General features: G+C 44.9%; 1 protein-coding gene across 1 annotated transcript in view; it reads left to right on the forward strand.

The window, feature by feature from the left end:
- Positions 1 to 26,623, forward strand: part of LOC148480679 (G protein-coupled receptor 22-like) — a 423,524-nt gene extending 396,901 nt beyond the window's left edge. Inside the window, exon 3 of the mRNA XM_088453979.1 lies at positions 23,145 to 26,623. Within this exon, the coding sequence (XP_088310105.1) occupies positions 23,195 to 24,487 (1,293 nt within the window). The 5' untranslated portion in view covers positions 23,145 to 23,194 and the 3' untranslated portion in view covers positions 24,488 to 26,623. The remainder of the gene's footprint in view (positions 1 to 23,144) is intronic.
- Positions 26,624 to 26,928: the final 305 nt, after the last annotated feature.

Here is a 26,928-nt window from a genome sequence, read left to right on the forward strand (position 1 = left end):
GCTACACCTATGGATATATTTGTGTTACACCTATGGATGTGTTGGTGCTACACCTATGGATGTGTTTGGTGCTACACCTATGGATATATTTGTGTTACACCTATGGATGTGTTGGTGCTACACCTATGGATGTATTGGTGCTATACCTATGGATGTGTTGGTGCAGGTTTTGTTTATAGATGTGTTAGTATTGTTTGGCAGAAATGATGAAGGAGAAGGTATTTATGGATATAATGTTTATTAATCAAAATGAGAGTCACAGTGCTCCCTCTAGTGGTGTGGTATATATTGAATTTTATCAGGTGATGTCCTTTAGGGAGTACCCTTTATATGTGTAGTGGTAGAAGACCACTACAGTATCCACTTATGTTGGATTGGTGCTACACTTATGGATATATTTGTGTTACACTTATGGATATATTTGTGTTACACCTATGGATGTATTGGTGTTACACCTATGGATATATTGGTGTTACACCTATGGATGTATTGGTGCAGGTTTTGTTGAGTGTGTTGGTATGTTTATAGATGTGTTAGTATTGTTTGGCAGAAATGATGAAGGAGAAAGTATTTATGGATATGTTTATTGATCAAAAAGAGAGTCACAGTGCTCCCTCTAGTGGTGTGGTATATATTGAATTTTATCAGGTGATGTCCTACTCCTAAAGGAGTACCCTTTATATGTGTATAGGTAGAAGACCACTACAGTATCCACTTATGTTGAACCTGTTGGGGATATTAGGCTTCTACTTCATGCATATAGTCCAGACTCAATGTCTTTGCTATACGTCCCTCTGTGGTGGCTTCAGTGTAGCCTCTGTATATACTGGTGTGGTTATGTGCGGCATCCCGCTGTGTGACATGTCACTTACCGCTAAGGTCACTTCTGTCCTGAGGAGAGGGGTTGGGATTGCTCGCTCTTGCCGTTAGCCGATGGTTAGGTGCATGGATCTGCTGAATAGATGCACAGTCTTTTCATCTGTAAAGCCCTGAGGGTCAGGGTCCATCTGAGCTTGCAGGAGCAATGAGCGCCAAGGGTCTGTGGTCACAGGAAGCGCCTATATGGTAAGGATCAGTAACCACTGGCATATTTGGATCATCCAATAAGCGACCAAAACTCCAGCCTAAGGCCAGGTGAACACTATGGAGCCCAGATGACTCTAAGCCAATTACTATATATAGTTTTTTTTTTTCGTTTTTACAACAGGAGGTGGAAAGAGAGCCCAAGCCAGCATGTTGCCTAGGGACTCATGGGATCTTGAACAGACCCTGTCCCATAGAAGAAGTCCTGTTCAACCAACCACTGGTTATATACAACAAACGGAATGTATAGTATATATCTGATAGTTAAAATAATAAAAAAAAGTACATGCTACTAATAGATATACCGGTGTTTATACCTTTGTAAGTTATTTTGTACTGCATACTATATTAAAGACACACATTTATGTGTTTAACCATACAGAGCCGTAACTAGACTTTTTGGTGCCCTGGGCCAGAAAGAGCATTTTTGCCTCCCCTCCCCTCATATTTCAAATAGGGACATAAGACACGCACCTGAAAAAGGGGTGTGGCCTCATGGGGAAGGGGCATGACAAATGTGATTTGTCCCGTATGATGATGAAAGGCTAGCGATCCCGTTGTACCACCGTTATCCAGATGTCACTGCCAAATACGTTACTCAAGGTGTGCTGGGTTGGGAATTGGTGGCTGTGTTCAGGGCTGCCATCAGAAATTGTGGGAGACGTAGCTCCATGTGTAAGGTGTCTGTCTGCCATGTAAGAGGTGATAGGTTTGAGTCCTGAGTATGACAATATTTTGAAATGTGTGTGTTAAATAAAAGAAGATGTGACTGAAGGTGCTTGGGGAGGTTGCCAGATGTATGGGGAGTCGGCCAGGGAGGAGATAAAAGAAAAGGAAGCTACAACTGAGAATGATATAAACAGAAAATTGACAGCCCGAACAGCGCCCCATTCCCTGCGGTGCCCTTTGCCATGGCATATGTCGCACCACCCTAGTTACGGCCCTGCATACATACATATTACATATATACGTACACTTATTTGTCAGCAGCCAGTTCACCTACTGTATGTTTTAAGATGCATACACACACAATGATTTTTTGAACGATTATCGTTAAACTATATAGTTTAACGGTAATCGTTTGAAAAAATCGTTCACTTTATGAGTCAACGATGAACGATTATCGTTCATGCGCGTTCACGTTTGTAGTTTGTAGGTCAGTCAGACTTGTCAACTCAACAATTTTCAGTAAGGGAATATGCAAAAATCGTTTGTAGTTCAAAAAAATCGTTCATTACACTTTAAAAAAATCTGACAGACAATCTGACAGAAAATCGTTCATAAAATTGTTGGTAACAAAATCGTTGTGTGTGGAATACAAGGTGAGAACATACAAACTCCTCACAGATTAGCCATGGCTGGGAATTAAACCTACGACCTCATAATTAACTATTACATTACTCCAAACGAGCTGCCCTGTATAAAATAAAAGTAAAGTTATCCTTCAGTCATTTTTCAGGAGACAGCCGAAATGTATTTAATATCCAAGTTTAATAGTTGGTCAACTGCATTAAATGTGGAGCTGTCTCTCCGCCCCAGTGAAGTGTCTCATCTGAGATCTGTCTCTACTGCTCTCATCCTGGCCCAGCATTATTGAGATGTGCAGTCACTGGTGTCTCTCCTAAGATGCCCACAGGATAGGTTTCGATAGCTGAGCTGATATGCAATAAGTCTGTAGCCAAAAGACAAGTCCTTTAATGCCAGGACATCAATACTCACCAAGACACAAAAGCCATTTATAAGCACAGTCTCATTTCATTACCCTCAGGGTAGTCAAGTCTAAAAAGACTGAGTGTAATAAGCACTGTCAGGGACAATTTCAAGTCATTGACAACATACAGCTCAGACACCGTGAAAGCAGAGTGAGAATTTCCATACTCTGAGCAATACTGTAGATTAAAGTAGATCTTCTCTCCCCATAGAAAACTACGTTGGCTTGTTTGAAACATTAAAATGAGCCTTTGTTGCTTGCATGTGTATGAGAGGTAAAGTACCAGCCAAGCAGCTCCTAACTGCCACGTTACAGGCTGTGATTGAAAAATGACAGTTAGGAGCTGATTGGTTGGTACTTTATCTCTGTCCACCTTATCATTCTCCAAGTACATCTGCCCCAGGGAGAGAATTTCTAATTACCCTTTTCATTCCGTGCGCTGTGTCGATGTGCCACCGGAACATTTCAGCAGTGAGGACAGATTAGAACAAGTGGTTACTTACGGTGCATACACACGATTTTTTGAACGATTATCGATAACGATATCGTTTATCGTTCAATCGTTGAAAAAAATCGTTCACTTTCTGAGTTAAAACGATGAACGATTATCGTTCATGAGCGTTCACATTTGTAGTTCAGTCAGACTGACCAACTCAACGATTTTCAGTAAGGGAATATGCAAAAATCGTTTGTAGTTCAAAAAAATCGTTCATTACATTTAGTAAATGAACGGTTTTAGTAAACGATTTTCGTTAATTTTTCCCTTGAAAAAATGAACGAAAATCGTTTACTAAAATCGTTCATTTACTAAATCGTTGTGTGTGTGTGCAGCTTTACAATTAGCCTAGCTTATTACAGACTAGACTTCCACCTACATTATGGAGAACTAGACGGCCCCAATCTAATACCGGCTGGGAGTACCTCCCGTAATGCAGCCCCAAACACAAAAGTGCTTATATGGAAAATGTTCACAAAAAAAAACAAAATAGGCAAAATAACCCAAAGTGCATCAGTTTCTCTGTCAAACCATCTATTTTCTGCGCGCCCAGGGTTGGACTGGCCCACAGGGGTACAGGGGAAATCCCCGGTGGGCCCCACTGCCTGGGGACCCCACCACTTGCTCTAATGTCAGGTTCCAGACTGTGCACTTGAATTAAACATTGTTACTCTATTAGAGGGTCAGTTACATGGTCTCTAATGTTTGTCCAAACCTCTGTGGGGGCTGGCCTCATCCACTGAAGGAACTGACCACACCCCAAAGCACGGGCCCCTACCATTGCATTCACCCGGTGGGCCCTTCGTGCTCCAGTCCGACACTGTGCGCGCCCGCCAGAGAACTGAAGAACTATTTATATAGTTTTCAAAAATATATATGGCTGACATTTGGAGCGAAAAATTTGACTATTGGAAAGACACAAACATTATTTGCAGTTGAATCTCTTCCACAAATCTCTCTTAATGGTTAGAAGATCGAAAAGCAATAGCAATAGAGCACAGGTTCTCAAACTCGGTCCTAAGGACCTCAAACAGTGCATGTTTTCCAGGTCTCCTCACAGAATCACTTTAGCTCCACCTGTGGATCTTTTAAAATGTGTCAGTAGTAATATAAATACACCTGTGCACCTGCTGGGTGACCTTGTAAACGTGAACTGTTTGGATCTCGAGGACCGAGTTTGAGAACCACTGCAATAGAGGACTACGTTATTCAATTATATCAGAGGTTCCCAATCACGGTCCTCAAGGCTCCCCAACAGTTCAGGTTTTAGAGATATCCATGGTTGAGCACAGGTGATTTAATTAGTACCAAAGTCAATTTGATATAACCACCGGTGCTTCACCATGGATATCTCTAAAGCCTGAACTGTTGGGGAGCCTTGAGGACCGCGTTTGGGTACCTCTGAATTATATCCACGGTATAGATTTTATTTCTGCTTAAATATGTTATACCAGCAATTGTTTTATTTTTATTATATGTAATGTTGTATTTATGTGTTATTTATTAAATTGTATTTACATAACACTGATGCATTATTAAGTGTAAATAGCACTGCAATATGTTGGAAGTGTCTTCACTATGTGGATACACATTTTAACATTTAATATTAATGTTTAGTTATGTGAGGTTGCAGTCCCCCCTTATTTGCATGCTGCAGGTGCACTTTATTTTGGCTAAAAGTAAACCTCTATTCCAGTGCATACTGTACCTATTTTTTGTTCTAGATCGAAAAGCCTAAAAACACATATTGTAGAAGGTGCAAGGATGGAAAATGTAAGTCAGTGTGTGCACATGGGCCTATTAAATGGGGATAACAGGCAGGGCTGGCAACAAAAATCTTGGGGCCTGGTACGCTTATGTTTTTGAGGCGCCCCCATCCCTCCCCATCAGGTACAGACCAGGCAGCCATTGGCTCATCATCCCTGCTGTGTCTCTCAGCCTCATCCTCCTTGTGTCTCTCAGCTTCATCTTCCCTGTGTCTCTCAGACCCATCTCCCTGTGTTTTCTCCAGCACATCCTCTCTGTGTTTCCCCAGGCCTGTGTCTTCGGCATTATCCCCCTGCATCTCTCCAGCCTCATCCTCCTTGTGTCTCTCAGCTTCATCTTCCCTGTGTCTCTCAGACCCATCTCCCTGTGTTTTCTCCAGCACATCCTCTCTGTGTTTTCCCAGGCCTGTGTCTTCAGCATTATCCCCCTGCATCTATCCAGCCTCATCCTCCTTGTGTCTCTCAGACCCATCTCCCTGTGTTTTCTCCAGCACATCCTCTCTGTGTTTCCCCAGCCCTGTGTCTTCAACATTATCCCCCTGCATCTCTCCAGCCTCATCCTCCTTGTGTCTCTCTGACCCATCTCCCTGTGTTTCTCCAGCACATCCTCTCTGTGTTTCCCCAGCCCTGTGTCTTCAGCATTATCCTCCTGCATCTCTCCAGCCTCATCCCCCTTGTGTCTCCCCAGCCTCATCCTCCCCTGTGTCTCTGCATCTCCCGCCTCATTCCCCCATGTCTCTCTTGCTCCAGCCCAAAACACACACACACACACACTTTCGTCTCTCTAGCTCCAGTCCACTAGCCTTCTCGTCTTCTGTCTTCTCCTCTTCGGGGCTTCTCTACCCTTCAGTGGTGCGACTTCATGACATCACTCGTGCAACATTGCAAAGAAATAAAACTTGTAAACCGTTATTGTGCCGGCCAACAGATTCCTTCTTCATACAAAAAATATGGTGGTTGCTCATATCAGCTTAATGACATAGCACAGGTGCTTGTAAAGGGAGTGGTTTACATTGAACACAGAAAAAAAGGATTTGCCCTCCAGCACACTGTAGCAAAATAAAAAAAAAATACTTAAATCCTACATGATAATAGAGATTGAGAGGTATTAGTTACATACATTTGCAAATATATGAATAAGCGCCAGGCCAATCGTCAAGGCTCCTCTATACTGGCGTCCCTAACATTAAGGGGTTCACGTCCGAGAAGCAAGGTACCCCCAAAAAATTCCAGCCAAGGACCATCCCCAGGGCATCACACGAAAAGGGAAAAAAAGGTGATAGTGAAGTGTAAAGGATAGATGTGTAAGGATAAATCAGTAAGTGTTAATGAAATTTGAAAAAATTAAAATGACATAAATAATAAACAATTAGAAAAGTTATTCCTTCTTCATGCCTGTACCCTGATGAATATTGCAGCAACACAGGCAGACGGCAGTGGTCAAAACCTGAGTGGTCCACGGGACAGATGAACTGGGCTCTGCAGTCTCCTGAGTGGCTGGGTCTCTTCGGAATCTCAGGACCGGTATAAGTGTCCCCCTTGTAGTCAGTGTCACCGGGCCTGACAGCAGGACTGGTGCATTAATGTGTTCACTTTAAAAATGAATTGTGCTTGGGATAGCCATGAATGTTGGCTGGATATTATTGGGTGCTTTTCAGTGACCTTTTTATTTGAGAAGGGGGAGGGGTTATCTAAGGAAGTATAGTGGTAATAGTCAATTTGAGTAGCCATTGAGAATGGGGAGGATTTGCTGGAAAAATGCCCCGGTCCTAGCAAATAAAAAGGGAATAGCATCAAATTCCATGTGCCAAAGCTCACTTTCCCTTCTATCAAATACTATGATCACACAGCAGGGAGGGGCCGGCCATCGGGAAGAAGACGAATGTTGCCATCGGATGACTGAAAGGTCAGGGCCGGCACCGGACAAATAGGAGTTTAGAAAAAAAAATGAGTGAGGTTCAAGTATTTTCAGTGACTGCCCCTCTCCAATATCAATGCAGAGGGGCTTATCGCAACATCAAAATGAATAAAAAGGTACATATCATTATGTCATCATGCCTGAGAGTTCAAGGAGTATCAGAAGTCATAGGATATAGTGATGGCCACATGTTTCGGTGCTGAAGAGAAGCACCTTTCTCATGGCCCCCTCCATTACTGGTCTCCAAACCTCCACAAAGGCCGGACAGCTACGAGGTGCTAGCCCTGAAAAAATAAAGGCTAAAAAAAGACAAAAACAAAAGAGCATAACATGTATTTTCTTCCAGGCCGATAAGTGTAGCTAATTTTAGCTTTTGGCTGGCAGGAAGCGAGTTAAATGTCATCAGTAAAGTAAGACATTGTGATCTAATGCAGATTGCTGTGTTTGGCACAGACGTGCCACCTTACCCACTTCATAGATCTCTTTGTTGAGCCAGGGGGCACTCGAGCTGTCACTTCCAATTGCTTCAGGGAAGAGCTGAAAGATTTCTGAAGATTTTATCCGCCTTTCCTTTATCATCCTGACTGCTCCAGACGTACCGAATTCACTTACATAAGATACGCTCCAGAAAGCAGGGCCGAGGGGGTAAACATATTTCTATAAAGTGTTTTCTTGTGATGCTGGCCATCTCCAGTACATAATGTGATTGGTACGGTTGTACAAAGAAAAGGGAAAAAGGTATTGGTAAGAAGTTTGTCTATTTGCTGTTTGAGGTAATGGGATATTCGGTGATATACTGTATGGTGCATGATGATTTGCTGCTTAGCCCTCTCCTGTGGTAACATTGGCTTCAGACACCAGGTAATCACTGCTTCTTGCCTCTGAATGTAAGGATGTCTAGTTACAGCAGTGGCAAATGCAGGATTTCCAGAGGGGGGTTTCCAAATGCTTAATTTTAGAGCGAGTGTGGCCAGTCCATGAAGAGGGCAGAATTAGTATTTAACCAGCTTTAATAAGCTTCATACAAAGTGTATTGTGTGTATTAATTCCAGCAAATTCAGGACCAGTGATCACAGTAAGCCATTAGTTGCGCCAGTAGGGCCATCCTGCCTGAGATGAACATATTTATTTTAGATGTGGGCACCATTCCAGACTATTGGAGCAAGTCCGGGAGCCTGGAAGAGCATCAGAAGGACCTAGCACTGCCCTGGACATACTGTATATGTACATATTGGGCTCTATAGCAGTGCATCTCTAACAGTGCATGTTTTCCAGATCTTCTAGTTGGTGCACAGGTTATTTATTACTGGCTGATACATGTTAAAAGATCCACAGGTGGTGCTAATTATTTCATTTGTGATACTGAGAAGAACATGTAGCACTAGTAACAATCTATTATATTACTATTTCTATTGTGATCATGGTGTGGACTGGGGAGGGGGGTTTCCAGGGAGACAGAAACCCCCCCCTGCGTTTGCCTATGTACAATAGGTCTTGGCCTCATGGCGTTCTTGAGGGAACTACGGTTTATAGTACACAAAAGTGTTGTTGTGGAACTGTTGTTTTTAATGTGCTATGCATCTGGCTGCAGGGGGAAGTGTTATGAATTGGGCTGTGGGAAAGATGGATTAGGGTTAGGCTACTTACGTTCAGGCATCGGGATACTGACTGTCGGGATTCAGCCCCTCTCAAGCATTGTTTCCACCCGAACCCTTCACAGGGTTTATCCCCAGTAGTGGGGGAGAAGGAAGACAAGGTGGGAGGGGGTGTAGGAGAGGGAGGGGGAGGGGTGAGATATCAGTGCAGCTGGTACTGTATCATTCTTGGAAGAGAAGAATTTGGTGAACTCGTTGGCAAATAGGGAAGAGGTGATGTGAGGAAAGAGTGTGAGGGTGGAGAGCGGAGTTGGCGGTGGCAAAGAGGAGGCGAGGGTTGGAGGATTGGGAGGAGATTAAGGGGCTTATTCATCATAACTAAAAAATCGATGGAGGTAATTAGGTCTAGAACTGACATGGAGTTCTACCTAATTACAGGAGGAATTCATCATTCCTCCTCTCCATCAGTATCTATTCCGAAAAGCTGGCATTTTTGTGATGACGGCTTTTCGGGAAATAGATCCTTTTCCCTGCCTAGTCCTACCTTACCGCAGCTGTAATCAGCGCTGCGCACGCGCTGTCTGAAGAGGAGAAAACAGTAAAGTTAAAAAAAAATAATATTATTTATTTTATTTTTATTTTTTCTTAAACTTTACTGTGTTCTGCCGGGAGAACACAGTCAGAGCAGCGGGCGAAGCCGGAGGAGGGACCAGGGAGCGATGGAGGGAGCTGGAGGAGGACCTGCCCAGCTGACAGCGGGTAAGTGTAACCCGCTATACGTCATCTGAGAGTGGCGTACAGTAACACCATCAAATTCCGAAAATACGTAATTTTCGGAATTTGACGAATAGCCTAATTTCTACATCCCCACCCATACTAATGTACTAATGTAGAAATGTACTAATGTATGGGGAGTGGGGAAATTAACGCAGGTGGACTTAACCAGGAGATATCAGTGATATCTCCTGTGTTGTGTGTTCATGAATACTAAAATAACGGTAATTAAGGAAAATGTCCTTAAAGCCGTTATTTTAGTGTTGATGAATAGGCCCCTAAAAGAGACTTAAAATAGGACTGCCTAGCATGGGTAAGGGAAGAGCTGTAGGAGGAGAGTATGAATTTAAAATGGAGGAATTCAGCGTGAGAGTGCGATTCCCTCCATTACTGTTCAGCAGTGTGTGAACATTTCTGGAGGCAACCTGTAAGCTTGGAATGCCAGGGTGGGGGTGCAGGTCAGCGGTGTCTGAGGGCTCTATGTACTACGCCTTGGACAGAGAGAAAAGTACAAACCAATCAGCTCCTTACTGCCATTTTGCAAATACAGCCTGTAAAGTGACAGTTAAGAACTGATTGGCTGGCACTTTATCTCCGTCCACTTTATCTCTCTCCAAGGCTTAGTACATAGACCCCTGAGTAACAGTTGGGGCAGCAGACCAAGGGCAGAGGTGAGGGAGGTGTTATAGAGGGAGACAGCTGTGAGTGGGTAGGAGAGGCTTGAGATGGGAGAGAGAAGAGAGACCAGGGAAGAGGAGAATAAGGCCGCATCAGGAGAGCCAAGGTTGCCCTTGGTGCAAGTGACCTCGGAATGATGACAGTGGGTGGGAGAGGCTAAAGGAGAGGATATGGTGGTCGGCGAGAGGAAGGGGTGAGGGACTAGTAAGTCCAAGATGAGGCAGTGGTGGAAGAAGACCAGATGGAAGTTGTGACAACTGGAATGGGAGGGAGGGCGGGAGGGGGTCCCATTGGGTGAGACCACAAGAGGGAGATGAGTTTGGAGGCAGGAACAGTCAATAGAAATTAATCACCATGCCCGGGCATTTCCACAAAACAGGCTAAAGAAAATAAAGTGTAACAGGCTAGTGGAGATTCCCTTCACAACACAGGAGTCAGCTAAGAAAATAACCTGTTTTAAATCAAATCACACATTTTATAGATGCCAGCTAACCCGAGGTCAATGAGATAATAATCCAGTCCAGCTTTGGAAGCACTGGTGCTTTTAATGTAACCTCCAGAGCTCCGCAGAACATGTCGGTAGTTTATAAATATTGGATAGCATTAATAAGGGGCCAAGCATTTAAGCTCTCGCGGACTGGCATCAGGTGATGTATTAGACATCATAAAATTGCTATTTTTAAAATACATAAAAATTGGTTATAATGATAAATTGCTATTTATTTAATAAAATAAACGCTTGATTTATATTTAGTGTGTTTCTCGTAGGTTGCTTTCTTTAGAACGTTGCCATCTGTGGAGAGTTTTAAGTCAGGGTCGATGGTACACGCTTACTGTGGACAGCAGTAGCAACAGTGCCACCTACAGGTAACACAAATATACTGAGCAAAACAATTTAATGGAGCCTTATAATAATAATAATGATAATAATAATAATAATGTTATTTATATAGCGCTGTTTCTCCCAATAGGATTAAATTTTAATCCCATCCGCCTGGCTGTGTATGTGGAGAAGGCCCTCAAGTCAAGGGGATGGTGTGGGACATCCTTGGCTCATGAGCCTAATATCACAGCACACTCCACGCCCATGGTAGATAGACCAGTGTATGCGGGGGAAACTAAAGCCGGGTACACACTATACCACATATCGTCCTTGGTGGATCAGAACGACCATTGTATAGTGCGTACCCTGAAACCCATCCAATTCATCGTACAATAAATTGGGCGGTCGCATTTTACCATTAGATGTTCTGCCCATCTGATGGGAATATGTGCCATGGACAATGTAACAATATATCACGCCATCATACAGCAGATCGCGCAGTGTGTACGGAAATGCGATATAGTGTTACATTGCATCGACGCAGGGTCGCCCGGACGTCCAGATGTTTATCGGTCGTGGTAGCCCTATGCAGTCCATTTATGGATCCCTAGTTCTGTGATGGACTTTCACAAAAATATGGCAGTGAATCCAGCCTCCCTGTTTTATTTGACACCTTGATATATGTTATGTAACAGTAATACCAAGATAAAAGGGCGCAGCATTGGATCATCTGCGATACCATCAGCCGACTAAGTGACCCATGGGGCAAGGGCTATCATGGGTGCAGGATGTGCGTTGCACACGGGCCCCTGGTTCCATTGGGGGGGCAAACACCCTGCACCCATATATAGTTACACTTACCTCTCCGCAGTCTCCATAGTAATGCCCTGTATTTGCAATTTAAAAAATATATATATACATTTTTGAATGAGGACTCTTTAATTTTCAATTTAGTTCTTTAAAAAAAAAAAAAAAATCTGCAGATCATTTCTTCCCACTGTTCTTTCTAAGCCCTGCACAATATTCTGCCCTGCGAGTTTATCTCTATTTAAACAGTCGGAGGATTAATGGCAACATGACAAGACAGAAGAGAGCACTGATAAGTGCGTCTTCCCCTCTCTGGGCTTGTTATGATGAAGTTGATGAAAAGCCGCTCTCTCTATTAGAATCTCGTCACTGCTTATAGCTGCAATCTGTCATGGTTGTTGCAGAGATACTGATAGAAGCCCATCACCCTCTTTGCCTTCTATGCAAGCCGACTCCAGCGTATTGTACCGTACGTCCGGGTATTGTAGGAGGAGAATAATGCAGAATTTAGGTCAGGCGGTTTCACAACAGTACAGTATCTAGAATACTTGTCCCCAATCCTCTAAAACTAAACTCGAGCCTGATAATAACCCCTGACAGCAGCTACTATAACCAAGGACAGGGCCGGCTCTAGAGGTGTTCGACCAGAGCGGTCGAACAGGGGCGCCACCCATAGAGGGCGCACCCCTCCCCAACATCCTGATTTCAGCGGGACAGCAATGTCCCGCTGTTCCACAAGTGGGCCGAAGTGGTCCGCGGGTGGTGAAATCAGGAGGTGGTGCTGGACCCCAGGAGTGTCAATGGATGCAACACGCATGTGCGCGGCATCCATTCACAGATGGGAGGGGGCTGGGGGAAGCCCAGCCAGTGTCGGAGGGCTGGGCTTTACCCCCAGCCTGACGTTACTTGGAGGCATGCCATGCGGGCACGCCTCCAAATAACGTCACGTAGGGGGCATGGCCTACGGTAATGAGGACACGTCCCCAATTTCGGTTGTGCACGTGTTAGCAGGGCGCAGCATACCGGGCCGGCACAGGGTGCTCAGACCGCTGGAGCCGGCCCTGACCATAGACACGAATGTCTGTACACTTACCCCCCATTGGCACCATTACAAATACTTTTCCCAGGTGGGCAGAAGTAATGGAAGCAAACATTGTTCCCTAAGGACCTGCAGATATTTTGGTAACGGAATTCTAGTGCCGCTGTACACACGTCTTCAGACGCACGCATTCCACCGCCCAACTGTTTTAGTTCACTGACGAAGCTGTCATCATTAGTACATACATGCCCTATGTTGCACAACTCAGAAAAGGACACAACTCTGGCTACACCTCCATCACATCCCCTAAGTCAGTTCTCCTCTGTGCAAATGCCCAGTTACTGCCCAGTTGACACCAAGATACATGTCACGCACAGGGGGAGATGTATCAAGTATTAGCAGAGTGACCAGGGTTAGGACACTGGGTCCGTAACCTATTAGCAGAGTATTAGCAGAGTTGGGGTTCCTAACAGTACTCTCAGCCCTTTGAGTACTGATGGATTGCGCTGTATTGGTGAAGCGCACAGCAAAAGTGCTGGTGGCGCTTAGTTCACACATGAAACAGCATAACCAGTTCTTAGGTAGATTGGTTTTAGACACAGGGATAAAGCAGGTAAAATATAACAAGATATTGGAATCAGCATGAAGCGATTGGGTCTGCTGGGCGTTGTAGTGCGCCAGGTGGAATCGGAGCAAACACCCTAGTGGTGAGTGGCGCTGTCCTCCATTATAGAAGTGGTGGTGGTAGAGGATGTTTGGAGCAACTGCGGGGTCTTGTATGGCACGTCCATCTAACTTGGACAGAGAAGAGAAAGACGCTTGGAGAAGCCGTGTATGTGCGGTAGCGCATGTCGTCGGGTTAGGCCTCCTGACAGAGCTGTAGTAGGTCCTAGAGATCGCCAGCTCTGAATAATGGAGAGCTGGAGAAGCGACATGTGACCATCGCCATGGGTTACGGCGATTCATCAAAGCCCCATGTCATGACTTTACGTATTTTGTGTGCTCTGGATAAAGTGTGTGTGTTATTATAATTCTATATTTCAGGAATGGCTGCAGTGTGTCAAAACTGGATTGCATAAGCTAATCAGAACATATTGCCAAGTGACACCTAGACTGTGAAGACAAAGCTTCCTGGATGTAACGTTTGCTCTCACCCTAGGGGGGCCATGGTGCAAGTCCAGTACACAGCCACACTTGCTGCTAGAAGGGTCTTTTGTAACACCTTATGCTATCAGTCATCCTATCATAAAATACCTTCAAGGTCCAGGGAGTTATATGAGTGTTAGGTCTTGTAAGTTGTGCTAATTTGCATCTACACAGACCCTGGGAGAACAAAGGACAGTATTTTTGAGCCTGGAAAGGGTGGGGGCTGCTGGGGGAGAGAAAGTAATGGGACTATAAGGCCCAGCAGCCCACACTGCTAGTTGTTCACTCTCAGGGAGTAGCTAGAAGCTAAGGGTGCTACCCACCGTGATGCCTGGTGGACTTCTTCCATCCAGATTCTCTAAGATCTCAGCGTAAGACCCCTTAGGATTGTGATTCTTTATACCTTTCTTTTTACTTTAAATCATTCTGTGCAATTTATTACTGTATGTCTTGTTTATTCACCTATTTTTCTTGTAATTTAACCCTGGAGATATTTCTCAATAAATCCTAAAACTTTATCAGCGTTATCTCTGTGCTCTAATGAATTCACGTGCCTGGAGAGGCCCATGCTATATTTGTGTAATAATTGTGAGTTTAAGTGAGAATTAAGTGTCTGGCGAACGTAAGAGCGCTATTCTAATACTCTTCGTGGTGGCAGCTTAAGTAAAACCCACGTCACAACCGCCCAGCTACGTCAGGTTGGTGTATCTGAGCGCAAGCTGACACAACCTATACAGTATAAAGCGCTAAAGTCATTTAATTTTGGTTAGGAACATGTTTGGGCTGTGTGGGTTCTTTCCCAGGTCTGGAGAGGGTCCTGTCTGGTGATGACCAGTCGTGTGTGATGCTACCCAGGTGTCTACCATAAGAGGGGCTCCTAGGACATGACCTTTAGATTAATATCCCCAATACCTGCCGCTCTTTCATCTTGTTCTCAGTACTTCTTCATTAATACAGACAGAATCAGTCATACATTTAGATGATTCACTCTGTGTCAGAGCTGGGAATATTCCCACGTGAGAACCACTTTGTATTTCTGTACATCTGGCAAGGCTGCAGAGCTCTCCATACCAGCCATGTTCTGAATCCAAACTAGTTCCTGCTAATGAGGAAAGCTAGTGACGGAGCACAGTGCTGCAGGCCCCCCGCTGGATTCCTCGCTCGCACGTTATTGGTGAGCGCCCAATCTTTCCAGTCAGCTCAGAAATTTAAAAAACGTCTCAGCCAAGCAGCCAGTTTCTCGCTATTAAAGGTGCTTTCATCAGATCAGAGATCAGTGCCGCTATACTGTACATTGGGCCTGATTCAGAGCCGCTCGTAAGCGGCCGCTCGTTCGCTCCGAGCGATGTTCGCACATCTGCGCATGCATATGGGTCGTAATGCGCATGCGCCAACCAGTCATTGCGGTCAGAAATCGTGCACTCGTAAAACAGCGAGGGGCTGCTAATTTGAGTGACAGAATGAGGCGTTTGTGGGTGGTAACGGGAAGGTGCTTGAAAACGGGGAGTGGAGATCCGAACGCAGGCGTGCCAAACAGTCAAAACGGGCGTTTAATGGGAGTGCATAATTAGTGTTGAATCGTAAATAAACCTTTAGTAATTCCTACCTATAAACCTCTAAGATTCACCTGCCTAGAACCTCTAAGACAAAACCTGCCTATACCTTCTAAAACCACAAGATATCGCTAATCAGCGCTGTGTTTAATTATACCAATAATAAAACTCTAAGACAGTTGAATAGCGGTCCAACGCGCTAAAGATTATTATTCAGGTAAAAGTACAGATGTTACAACGCTATGATCTAACAATGAGCGCAAACTAAATTGTACAAACATTAGGTCATAAGGTACAGTCAATACATACGCGTGCGCTCTGGGACCAGATACCGGCATCAATAATGAGACCTCCGTCAAACAGCATAACAGGAACACCGCAGACTGGCATCTTGTTTCAGAGCACTCACATATATACCCGTACTGGGATAAGCAATACAATAGAATACGTTGGCAGGTTCTCATTGGTTCCTCTTCTTGCGTCTTCCGTTACGGTACAATTCATAGGTCAGTGCAAAGACTCAACCCAGCCTCTAACAGCCTGATTGTGTTCACCTTCCCGCTGCATGATAAATCTAATCTAACTATGGCATACAACATTTCAAGAAGTTATTCTCTCTAACATTCATATTTCATAGCCGCATGTTCTGATCTTCTCACCGATGCCACCGGAACGCTGTGGGAACAGAGTAGATTAGTACGGCACCAAGCACGGTCCAATTGTCATTTACTAGGCCATAGTTACAGAAAACATTCATTTCTTTATATGCTGACATTGCGATTAAACCAAGTAATAATCCTTCCTTTTGCGCTGCGGGACCATTGCTTTTAAATGTGTATGCGGGGAGAAATGACACTAAATTGCGTTGTGCGTTTGAGGGTCTGTGGGGCACTTAGCGACCAGCACTAAGTTGGAAAGGCTTCTGTGTATGTGTGTGAGCATGCCAGTATGGGTTTGGGAAAGGTCACTAAAAAGCTGGCTGTGCGTCTAAATCGCTATTTTGAGTACAGGGAAAACACCACTAATTTGCTACTTTTTGCTACATCGCGTATGTGTTAATGTGAATGCAGGGAAAACACAACTACTTTGCTACTGCTCAAATATAAGTCTGTGGTGATTTTAATGTGTTGCAAAGTTATTTTATGTCTGCTAAACACTGTCGGTAGGTGTTAGGGGAAGATTGCTAAAAAGCTGTTCGTGCTACTTTTTAGCAACTTTGCGTTGTGAGTAGCAAAATTGCTACTTTTATCAATTTTGCACTGTGGATTATGTACTATGTATTTTTGACAACATGGCGCTTGTGTAAGCTTTCTTTTCTAAAATAGAGTCTTGCTGCCATTCACAAGATGGCGTCATGCAGGTTTTCCTGATTGCCAAACAGATTCTGTCTTACCCAATTATTCGGTTTCGACATTAGTAAAGGAGCGTCATCGACCACGTCACTTGGTTGTCTTTTAGCCTGAACTGCTCGCAGTGATTGCAGGAAGTAAAAACCTACCACAAGCACTGCGAGCAGTTCAGACGCCTTTCGATGTTCCCGATTAATCTAATAAATAGCGGAGATGACGTGTGATGTGAACGGCAGAGGGGTGTCTTTACAAAATAGCGAGAGCATGTTTCGGACGCTCGCTCAGACATAGAGGCGTCCACAGACCGCAAAGAGCGAGCGCTCAATTTAAATATGCGGCCCCTTTTTCTGAACGAGCGTCCGCAAATAGCGTCCAGCTCTGAATGAGGTCCATTGTTTCTGTGCAGCTCCAGCTTTCAAATGGTCTGGATTAACTAGTGCCCTTTACCTGCTGTCATGTTACACAATCTACACGTGTGCGCCAGTATAGATGTGTCCTCTTTCACCCATACTTTTTGCATCATAGGGAGCAAGATGCATGGAACTACTTAAACGCTGTGCCAAGGGCAGCAATTTTCAGGCTTTTCGTACCTATATCGTAATTTAGCATCTGTGTTAATTTGTAGCTGCATCCGAAGTCACTTATAGAGCCCGAGTAAGATGCAACAGCAATGCCGGACGCTGGACGTGTACTGGGTGCTAAGGTTTACTATTTTTGTCGCAATACAGTGAAAGGGTTGATCGAATAACAAACCACCTGCTCTGTTTAAATAATCTTATAGCCATCAAACGCACATGGTCCATCGCGACCATCGGGCTTGCGACGAGACCCTTGTGGTAGGGTCTCGTTGCCGCAAGCCCCAGAGAGATTTCGGCTCTCACAGAGCCGAAATCTCTCCCACTGACATCACTCGTGATGTCAGTGGGGCCGCCCCCAAACGGAGGAGTTCACATGGAAACGCCTCCATTTGGGCAGCCACTCCCCCGGCCCGCCCACGAAAGGGGGCGTGCTGTCACTCAACATGGACAGCACGTCCCCTTTGGTACGAGACCCGGAGCGACGGAGTGCCCGCTGCTATCTGGGTCTCGCACATGCGCACGATGGAGCCGGCTCTATCGTGCGCATGCGCACTGGGCCACCATTGACCCGCTTGCGAATGCATAGCGCTCGCGAGCGAGTCTGAATCAGGCCCTCTATCTCACTGCCACAACTAGAATTTAGTTCAAGAGTTGACACTTGTGAGAATACTTCAGACTCTCCCTGAGTTGTCAAAATGCAATCATGACTCAATTTAGCCAGGTTAATGGAACTCTAAGACTATCTGACACATGGGGCAAATTTACTAAGATTCGAGATGGTCCTGATTTTCAAAGTGATTTATCTCGCTGGAACTCGCCAAAATTCGGGTGATTTAATCCCCTTTATTTTACCAAATTTACCAACAGGCTATTTGAGGCTAAACGAGTTGACCAATGGTGAAGCAGAACGAGATATCTCTCCCGAGTAACTCGCTTTGCAGGAGATTACTCACCCGAGATTGCAGTGTTTTCTCTCTGCAAATCTCTCCTGAGCTAGCTGCCTGCACATATCAGTGAGATACAGTATGTGCTTGCTGCTTGTGTGTTAAGCCTTGTAAAAAATAAATTGTTTAAAAAAATAAATGACGTGAGGTCCCCCCCAAAAACACTGACCAGCCTCGGGCTTGCCAACCTGTCCTGGTTCTTAACATTACATGGAAAAAATGTGTAGGTATCCACTGTGATTTAAGAACCAGCACAAGGGAGCTGGTTTTAAATATACAGAGAGAAAAAATTACGTGAGGTTCCCCCATATTTTTAAAACCAGCCCTGGACCCTTTCTAATGGGGGACTGATGCCACAGCCAGGGGTGCCCTTTCACCGTGCCCCCAGCCGCAGCATCAGCCCTGACCGTAAGTCAGCCCAGGCCAGGGATCTCTGGGGAGTTGGTGACCCCCCAATAAAGGGGTCACCCTCTCCAGGGCACCCCTGGCCTAGGCTGATATATCCCCGCCACCCCTGGGTGGTGGGTGGCGGGTTGATAGTGTAAGGTGTGGTGTAAAAATTAGATTATTCTTCATTGTCCTTTACAGTGGAACTACAGGTCCCAGCAAGCCTCCCCCGCATGCTGGTACTTGGAGAACCACATGGTTAATAAAACACAGCACACCGTGAAAATAAAGCTTTATTGCATCCATAAACACACTTACACATACTCACCTGTTTCCATATGTTCATGTCCCCTTGTCAACGTAAAGTATCCATTGAATTACCTGTAAAAAAAGATCCAATACTCACCTTTATGTCCCCCGATGTTCTCCGCAGAAATCCAATACGTGGTCCGGATACAGTGTAACAACATGCTTCTGCATGCTGTTACACTGCGCTAATGTCTGCTCGTGGGAACAAGTTCACTTCCTACCCGGGCCGCCGGCCAATCAGCGGCGCCTAACATTAGCGGCCGCTCATTGGCTGGGACCCACATGGAGGAGCCGCTCATTGGCTAAGCCCACGTGGGTCCCAGCCAATGAGCACGTATTGGATTTCTGCGGAGGACATCGGGGGACATAAAAGAGAGTATTGGATCTTTTTTTTACAGGTAATTCGATGGGATACTTTACTTTGACAAGGGGACATGCACATCTGGAAACAGGTGAGTATGTGTAAGTGTGTTTATGGATGCATTAAAGCTTTATTTTCATGGTGTGTTGTGTGTTTTATTAACCATTTCTTTACAGGTGAACTACAGGTACCAGTGGGCCCTTAATGCCCCCAAGCTGGTACTTGTGGTTCTCCAAGTACCAGCATGCGGGGGAGGCTTGCTGGGACCTGTAGTTCCACTGTAAAAACAATTATGAAAAATCTAATTTTTATACTACACCTTACACTATCAACCCGCAACCCACGGGTGGCGGGCATAGCCCTGGGCTATCAGCCTAGGCCAGGGGTGCTCTGGAGAGAGTGACCCCTTTATTGGGGGGGTCACCAACTCCCCAGGGATCCCTGGCCTGGGCTGACTAACTGTCAGATGCTGCGGCTGGGGGGCCCGTTGAAAGGTCATCCCTGGCTGTAGCATCAGTCCCCCGTTAGAAAGGGTCCAGGGCTGGTTTTAAATATAAGGGAGATCTCACGTCATTTTTTTCTCCGTATATTTAAAACCAGCTCTGTCCCTGCTGCCTTGTGCTGGTTCTTAAATTACAGTGGATACCTACACATTTTTTCCCCTGTAATGTTAAGAACCACTAGCTGGCATGTCCGGGGCTGATTAGTGTTTTGGGGGGGACCTCATGTCATTTTTTTAAGTAAATTAACCCTATTTTATCCATTTACAGAAAGAAACATACACAAATCACAATGATTTGTGTATGTTTCTGACCATCTCGCAGCTCAGGGGGTGAGAGTTTGAAAAGTGATTTTGACAACCCGTGCTTGTCATCCCGATTTTTTGTAAATTTGAGAGATGTTTTAGTTGAAAAGTACTTCCGATTTGGCCCGATGGTGATAAGATTCGAGATTGCTATCTCACCTGAGTTTTACGAGTGAGATTAAAGAAATCTCTCTCTAACTCACCCGACTTTGCCCTTAGTAAAATTTGCAAGCAGGGAAAAAATCAATAAATCACTCGAGATGGTCATCTCGACCTATCTCGATTGTTAGTAAATTTACCCCATGGATTCTTGATGCAATACAAAGACAGAACATTATTAAATGGGATTTAATGTTATAAGAAAGTCGCAATGCTGATTTAATAAAAATAGTGATAACAAAAGAAATTAAAAATGCAAGACCATATTTAAAATAAAAATACAAATATTGCATAATTATACTCACATATTGTGTATAATGGTAAAACCTGTGGTCTTGGGAAAGGCTTGAAGAGTTTTCTTCCTTGCCCAACCCCCTCCTTTTCCTCACTATGACCTCACTGAAAGGTGTGTTGGTATAGTAATCCTTTTTATTTATCATTGTTTTGTCCAAGAACATTTCTCTCCATTGCTCCAAAATGCACAACAATTCTCTTCTGGAACATAACAATCTTTATCCTGTCCAAACTTGACCAAACTTCAGCCTTGTTGGCTCGCTCCTGAGTTTTATTACAGGGGGTCAAACAGTTCAACAATAGGCCATAATTATGCCAACATTAACATAGCATTTTAACAAAATATAAGGGTAAAATTACTTTCTGGCTCCAAAAAGGCTTATACATTTCCTGGATCACTCGAGCCCATAATGTCATGTAGAAATTATTGCTACAGATACCGTTTCTTGTAAGAAAAACATCAGAATCCATTATTAATTTCATTTAGTGAATTTGCAAACTCCAATTTATGTGATAATTCCCAATAAACCTTACAGTAAAGTGACCCTTATTAGCTTCTTTCTTCCATTTATAATTGATGGCCCTCTGTACAGCTCTTGGTATGAAAAGGCTTTAGACATATCTTTATTAAGTATGAATGTGTAGAATAGGAATATATTGTCTTTAAGGCAGGGCTTGAGCCAGGATGAAAGTGTAGGAGCCAGACCCCCCCTTCCCACGGGGCAGCATTACTGAGCACCTATGCCCCAGGCAACCAACCCCCATGGCGACACCACTAACTGGGTACCCCAGGTAAACCACCCTCCCACAGCCACATTACTGAGCAGCTAACCCGCCTCTCCAGGCAACCAACCCCCAGAAAGACCATGCATTATACCTACTAGCGGCCCCACCCTGTAGTGGTCCCCCCATACAGTGTCCCCAGTAGTGGCCACCCCCACCTATGCAGTGCCCCCACAGTAGCGGCCACCCAAACTATGCAGTGCCCCCACAGTGTCCCCAGTAGCGGCCACACCCCCTATGCAGTGCCCCTTAAAAAAAAAAGAAAACGCAACTTACCTGATCCACGCTCCTGCCAACGACCGCCGCTGGCCGCTCTGCACTATGGGAGAGACATCATGACGTCTCTCCCATTACCTGCTGCGGGATGAACCGATGAGAGTCTGACAGACTCTCATCGGCTGCTATAACATCGGCTGCTATAACAAACATACAGCCGCCCCTGGCGGCTGTGTGTTTGTTACTCTGAAGTGTGGACCGCGCTCGCGGTCTGCACTACAGGGCCCGGGGGTTGCTGAAAATCTGGTGGCCAGGCAACCAAATCTGGTCGCCATGGCGACCTGGCCCCCGGGTTTTGTCGAGCCCTGCTTTAAGGTGACTTTTTCTCAAAATAAACAAAGTTTGTTTTTTTTTGCTTTGGATGCTCCAGACATGGAACCTGCATCCTGTACAACAGCCCGGAGCATTCTGAGGTGCTGCTGTTCTCCCTGACACTGAGGCCCCACCCCCCTCCACATGATGTCACAAAGGGTGCCACAAACAACACAGTTATGGTGCTGTTAGACAAGTAACATTTAATAGTGTGCATGGGATATTGACACATATTCTGTTTCCTGTTTTCCTACTTTGTAAATTAATCTGCTTCTAAAGGTGGCTATGCGCTGCTAAATAGTGCAAACCAGTCAGGGGCGTCTTTAGAGAGGAGGGGGCCGTGTGCATCCCCCATCACGGGGCCCCCTCCTCTCACCCCGGCAGCAGACTGACGCAGCTGGCCGGTCACTGCAGAATCAGTAGACTCTGGGCACTAGAGTGTGCCCAGAGTCTACTGCGCATGCGAAGATCGCCGGGGAAATGGCGCAGCTGGCATTTTCCTGGCGATTTCCTCACAGCGCATGTGCAAAACGCTGGAAAAATGGCGGCGGTGGCCATTTTCCGCCATTTCGAGCAGCGCTGAGAGACCCGACACGGGACCTAAGTTTTAGACGATATGGGTGCAGGGTGTACCGCACACCCTTCACCCATTATAGATGCGCCCCTGAAACCAAACCAATCATTCAGTTGACTGAACGATTACTGTTCAGTGTGTGGTACTGAATGATAATCGTTCACAGCTTGAAAACAGCTGAACAACAGTCTGAATCGTTTGGTTTGGTTTTCAGGCCTGTCTGACCCACCCATCCATCGCCTCCGTCAGGGGCACCAAGAGAGGTGGGGTACTAATTACCCGGGCTCGGGCAGCTGCTAATGGGGACAGATGCCCCCCTTGACAGTGCCGCTCATAGTATTTTACATTGTTTTTTCCAGAGGCGGCGTGGCCACACCTTCCAGATCTTGGTCACGCCTGGGCACCTCAACGGCCCTGGGCTCCATGCATCGTCAGTCGGTTTTTCACCTGACTCTATCGACTAGTCTGCTGCATGAGTGTAAGAATCAGTTTATAAACCAGAAAAGACACAGAGAAATAGGTAGCATTGCATAAATATAATAAATAATTAATCAGATCAATATCCAGGTACATTGTTTATCATTTGCAAGGATCTAATGTGTTTCCCCTTTGTTTCTATTGCAGGAAGAAGAACAGAAGAAATTCTTAATTTCTAGGACTATGCAGAGAACAGAATGGTGTCAGCCAAGGAGACAGATATGTACGACGCCGTTTTGGAAACTAACGATGGATCCAGCTCTGATGCCGGCTGGTACTTCCCGTACCCATTGGGCTTCCAGGTTTCCCTTACCAGCTTCCTCATGTTGGAGATTGTGCTGGGTTTTAGCAGCAACTTGACAGTCCTTGTGCTCTACTGTATGCAGTCCAACCTGGTGGACTCTGTCAGCAACATGGTGACTATGAATCTCCATGTTCTGGATATCATCATCTGTGTCATCTGCGTCCCACTGACCATAGTCATTATCTTGATTCCATTAGAGCAAAACATTGCTCTGGTTTGCTGCTTCCATGAGGCGTGTGTCACCTTTAGCAGCATTGCCACAGCAATCAATGTTCTGGTGATCAGTCTGGACAGGTACGATATCTCTGTGAGGCCTGCCAACCGGGTTCTCACCCCAAGCAGGATGGTGCTACTACTTTCCTGCGTCTGGTTTGTCTCCCTCATGGTTTTCTTCATTCCTTTCTTTGAGGTGGAGTTTTTCGGTGACCCAGATCACATGGCCACATGGCAAAACCGGACTTTGCTCTGTGTGAGCGTCAATGAGTATCACACGGAGCTGGGGATGTACTACCACCTGGTTATCCAAATTCCTATCTTCTTCGCAGCTGTGGCCGTCATGCTTGTCACCTACACGAAAATCCTCCAGGCCCTCAACATTAGGATCGGGAACCACTTCAAGAGAAGCCAGCGTCGTAAAACCAAGAAAAGAAAGAAAAGGAAACCCTCCGACCAAAGCACAATGGGGGAGACCAAGAGACTGGCCCCACCAGCAGTTATCCAGAAGCCTCCCATGAGGGTACAGGCTTCCGTCTCTGTCATCATTGCCTTGAGGAGGGCAGTGAAACGCCACAGGGACCGCCGAGAACGCCAAAAACGCGTCTTTAGGATGTCTCTTATCATAATCACCACCTTCCTGCTCTGCTGGGCTCCGATTTCCATTGTGAACCTTCTCATCCTCTGCCTGGGGCCCAGTGATCTTCTCGTGAAGTTACGGATCTGTTTTATCACCATGGCCTACGGTACAACCATCTTTCATCCTCTCTTGTACGCCTTTACTCGGCAGAAGTTCCGCAATGTCTTGAAGAACAAGATGAAGAAAAGAGTGGTTTCAGTGTTGCAAGTGGATCCCGCTCCAGGAGGGACGGTAATACACAACTCATGGATAGAGCCCAAGAAAGGCCGGAAAGCCAAGCTAGAGTGTAGTGATGGTACGGACCGGTGCCTGACAGATGCTGTGAAAGAATGATCTCATCTGGGTCAGAGTTGGTCATATATGGACACTTTTACGGCATTGGGACAACAGGCGGATGTTGGTGCACAAGTTGTGTTGAATTTGAAATCTTTATACATAAGAGGAGTCAAGGCAACAGCATACAAAAATGGTGATAGCCCTTGATTACTGTATATAACATTGCTCCATCGAAGACAGCACTGCCATCTTACCTCTGTGGCCTGGCTTGCCGCAAGTCCCTTCAGACCATCCGGTCCAGGATGGATTAAACCAGGTGATCTCTTCGTTCCTTCTATGTAGGGACAAACACAGTGATTTACAAGTCATTGCCTCAGTTTTCGTGACTCTGGTCAACAAACTGGAAGTCTTTACGACAATAGTGAGTAGCGAAGCATGCCTTTGGAGTCTCAACTATCATCGTAGATCTCTTCTATCAGCAAATCTGTAGTCTGACATATAATTAATTTAATTTAAAAAAAGACAACAAAAAAACGGACATTCTTCCGAAAGAAGGAACAGTCTAGGAAAACTTGTATTTTTCTACAAATACTATAATTGGTCTTAATTCATTACTACTGCAGCCATGACCTGTAAATGTAAGACTGTAAAATAATAGAAAAATTAACACTTGTTTTATAGTTAAGGAAATAAGCTGTAGGGTGTGTGTCTAAATATTCAGCCTATCTTCAAATGACTTCGCCTTTCGGGGGACACTTTAGTAAACGTGCGTTAGTTTGCACAAGATTTATCTCCACAAATAATATTAAATGTATTCTTCCATATTTCGTAAAAAAAAAAAAAAGAAAGAAAAACAAATAAACTTTAACGTGTGACCTTCCATTTTATTAAGGTATTCAAAATTGAGGTCGCAGTGATTGGTGCCATGTATTCTGCAGCACGCCCAGGTGCAAGCTATGGAATTGTGGACGGTTTGCTAGGCCTAAATGTCTCATTCATGTGGTACATATTTGTCAGTTGATTAAAGCACAAATGGATTTATGTGTCGATGAAATAATGATGCTATCAGCGCAAAACAAAACCAAAAAAATGCAAAGAATCCCGAGCTAAAAGACACAGATTGTAATCTCTTTCACACAAAGTGAGCATCTTGTCCCACACTGCGTGGGCAGCCATTTTGTGGGCTGCTGTCAATAGTCTCATGAATATCAGTCAGGCCTCATGAATATTAGTCAGGCCTCATGAATATTAATCATTAAGTGCCTCAGTAATGTCAGTGGTTTCTAGTAGGCTGCTTTTTCCTAAATATTGGCCCAGACTCTTTAAGGGGGAGATTTATCAAAACTTCTTAAGAGGATAAGTGGAGGCATTTCCCATAGCAACCAATCAGCTCCTAGATGTCATATATCTAGTATATTCTATAAAAAGCTGGAATCTTATTGGTGGCTATCAGGCACTCTCCCACCTTCCCATCCACGGGCCGCAGTGTCCCATGGTGGTGGGGCAAGGTTGGGAGCCCCCTCTAACCTGCTGCTCTGCTTGGCAGAGCAAGTGGTGAATAGATGACATGTGCATATTCAGTGGATAGAGGGACTCCTGCAGAAAGTTGGGAGGTAGCTTATTTAATGACAATGTGTAGGGAGCCCACATGCCCTCTATCCCATAGCAACCAATCAGATAGTCGCTTATATTACTCCGTTGCAAGACTGAAATCATGTTAATATCTGATTGTCTGTTACTGGTTACACTGGTGCTATTTGCACTTTGTTAATGATCAGGAACCTCCTGCACAGATATGTTTATTGGTGTTATAATAATAACATTTCCATACTGTAACTGGTCCTGTCACGGGTAGCACGCATTGTATACAGCAAATACATACAGTTTGCAGGTAGAACATTTTTTAGTAACAAAAGGGTAATGGTTGACTAAAATAAAGCTTATTGTTTGTTTTATACCCTGTGTTTTATGTTTGGAGTGTGACGTTTGAAACAAAAAATAGGATTGCAACCCGTCCATAGCAGGATCAGCCATTAGACACTTGGAGCCCGGTGGGCCCTCGGGGGTGTGGATTACTGTCTCCTATTTTATGTGAGAAGCTTTGACAAAAGGATGGCATGGAGGTAGGCCGAGACAGGATCCTGCCTAGGGCCCCCATGCAGTCTTTGGGGTCTATTTACTAAGCAGTATTAGGGGAGAGAGTGAAAAGTGATAATGTGTCAGCCAATCAGCTCCCAACTGTCATCTCACAGGCTGTGTTTGAAAAATGACAGTTGGGAGCTGATTGTCTGGCACCTTATCACTTTCTCTCTGTCTCCTAACACTGCTTAGTAACTAGACCCCTAAGTCAGGCTCTGGGATCGTCCCATTATAGACTGCCAGGCACCATGGTAGATGTAGTGCAGCAACGCAGCGTGGAAGTTTGCTCAGTCCTTCTGAAAACCTTTCACACAAAAAAATTAGGGAAAACCGAATTAAGTGAATGTTTATCTGTAAAG

Source organism: Taudactylus pleione, unplaced genomic scaffold (assembly GCF_031769625.1).
Source record: "Taudactylus pleione unplaced genomic scaffold, aTauple2 ptg000607l, whole genome shotgun sequence".
In the NCBI taxonomy this organism is placed as follows: Eukaryota; Metazoa; Chordata; class Amphibia; order Anura; family Myobatrachidae; genus Taudactylus; species Taudactylus pleione.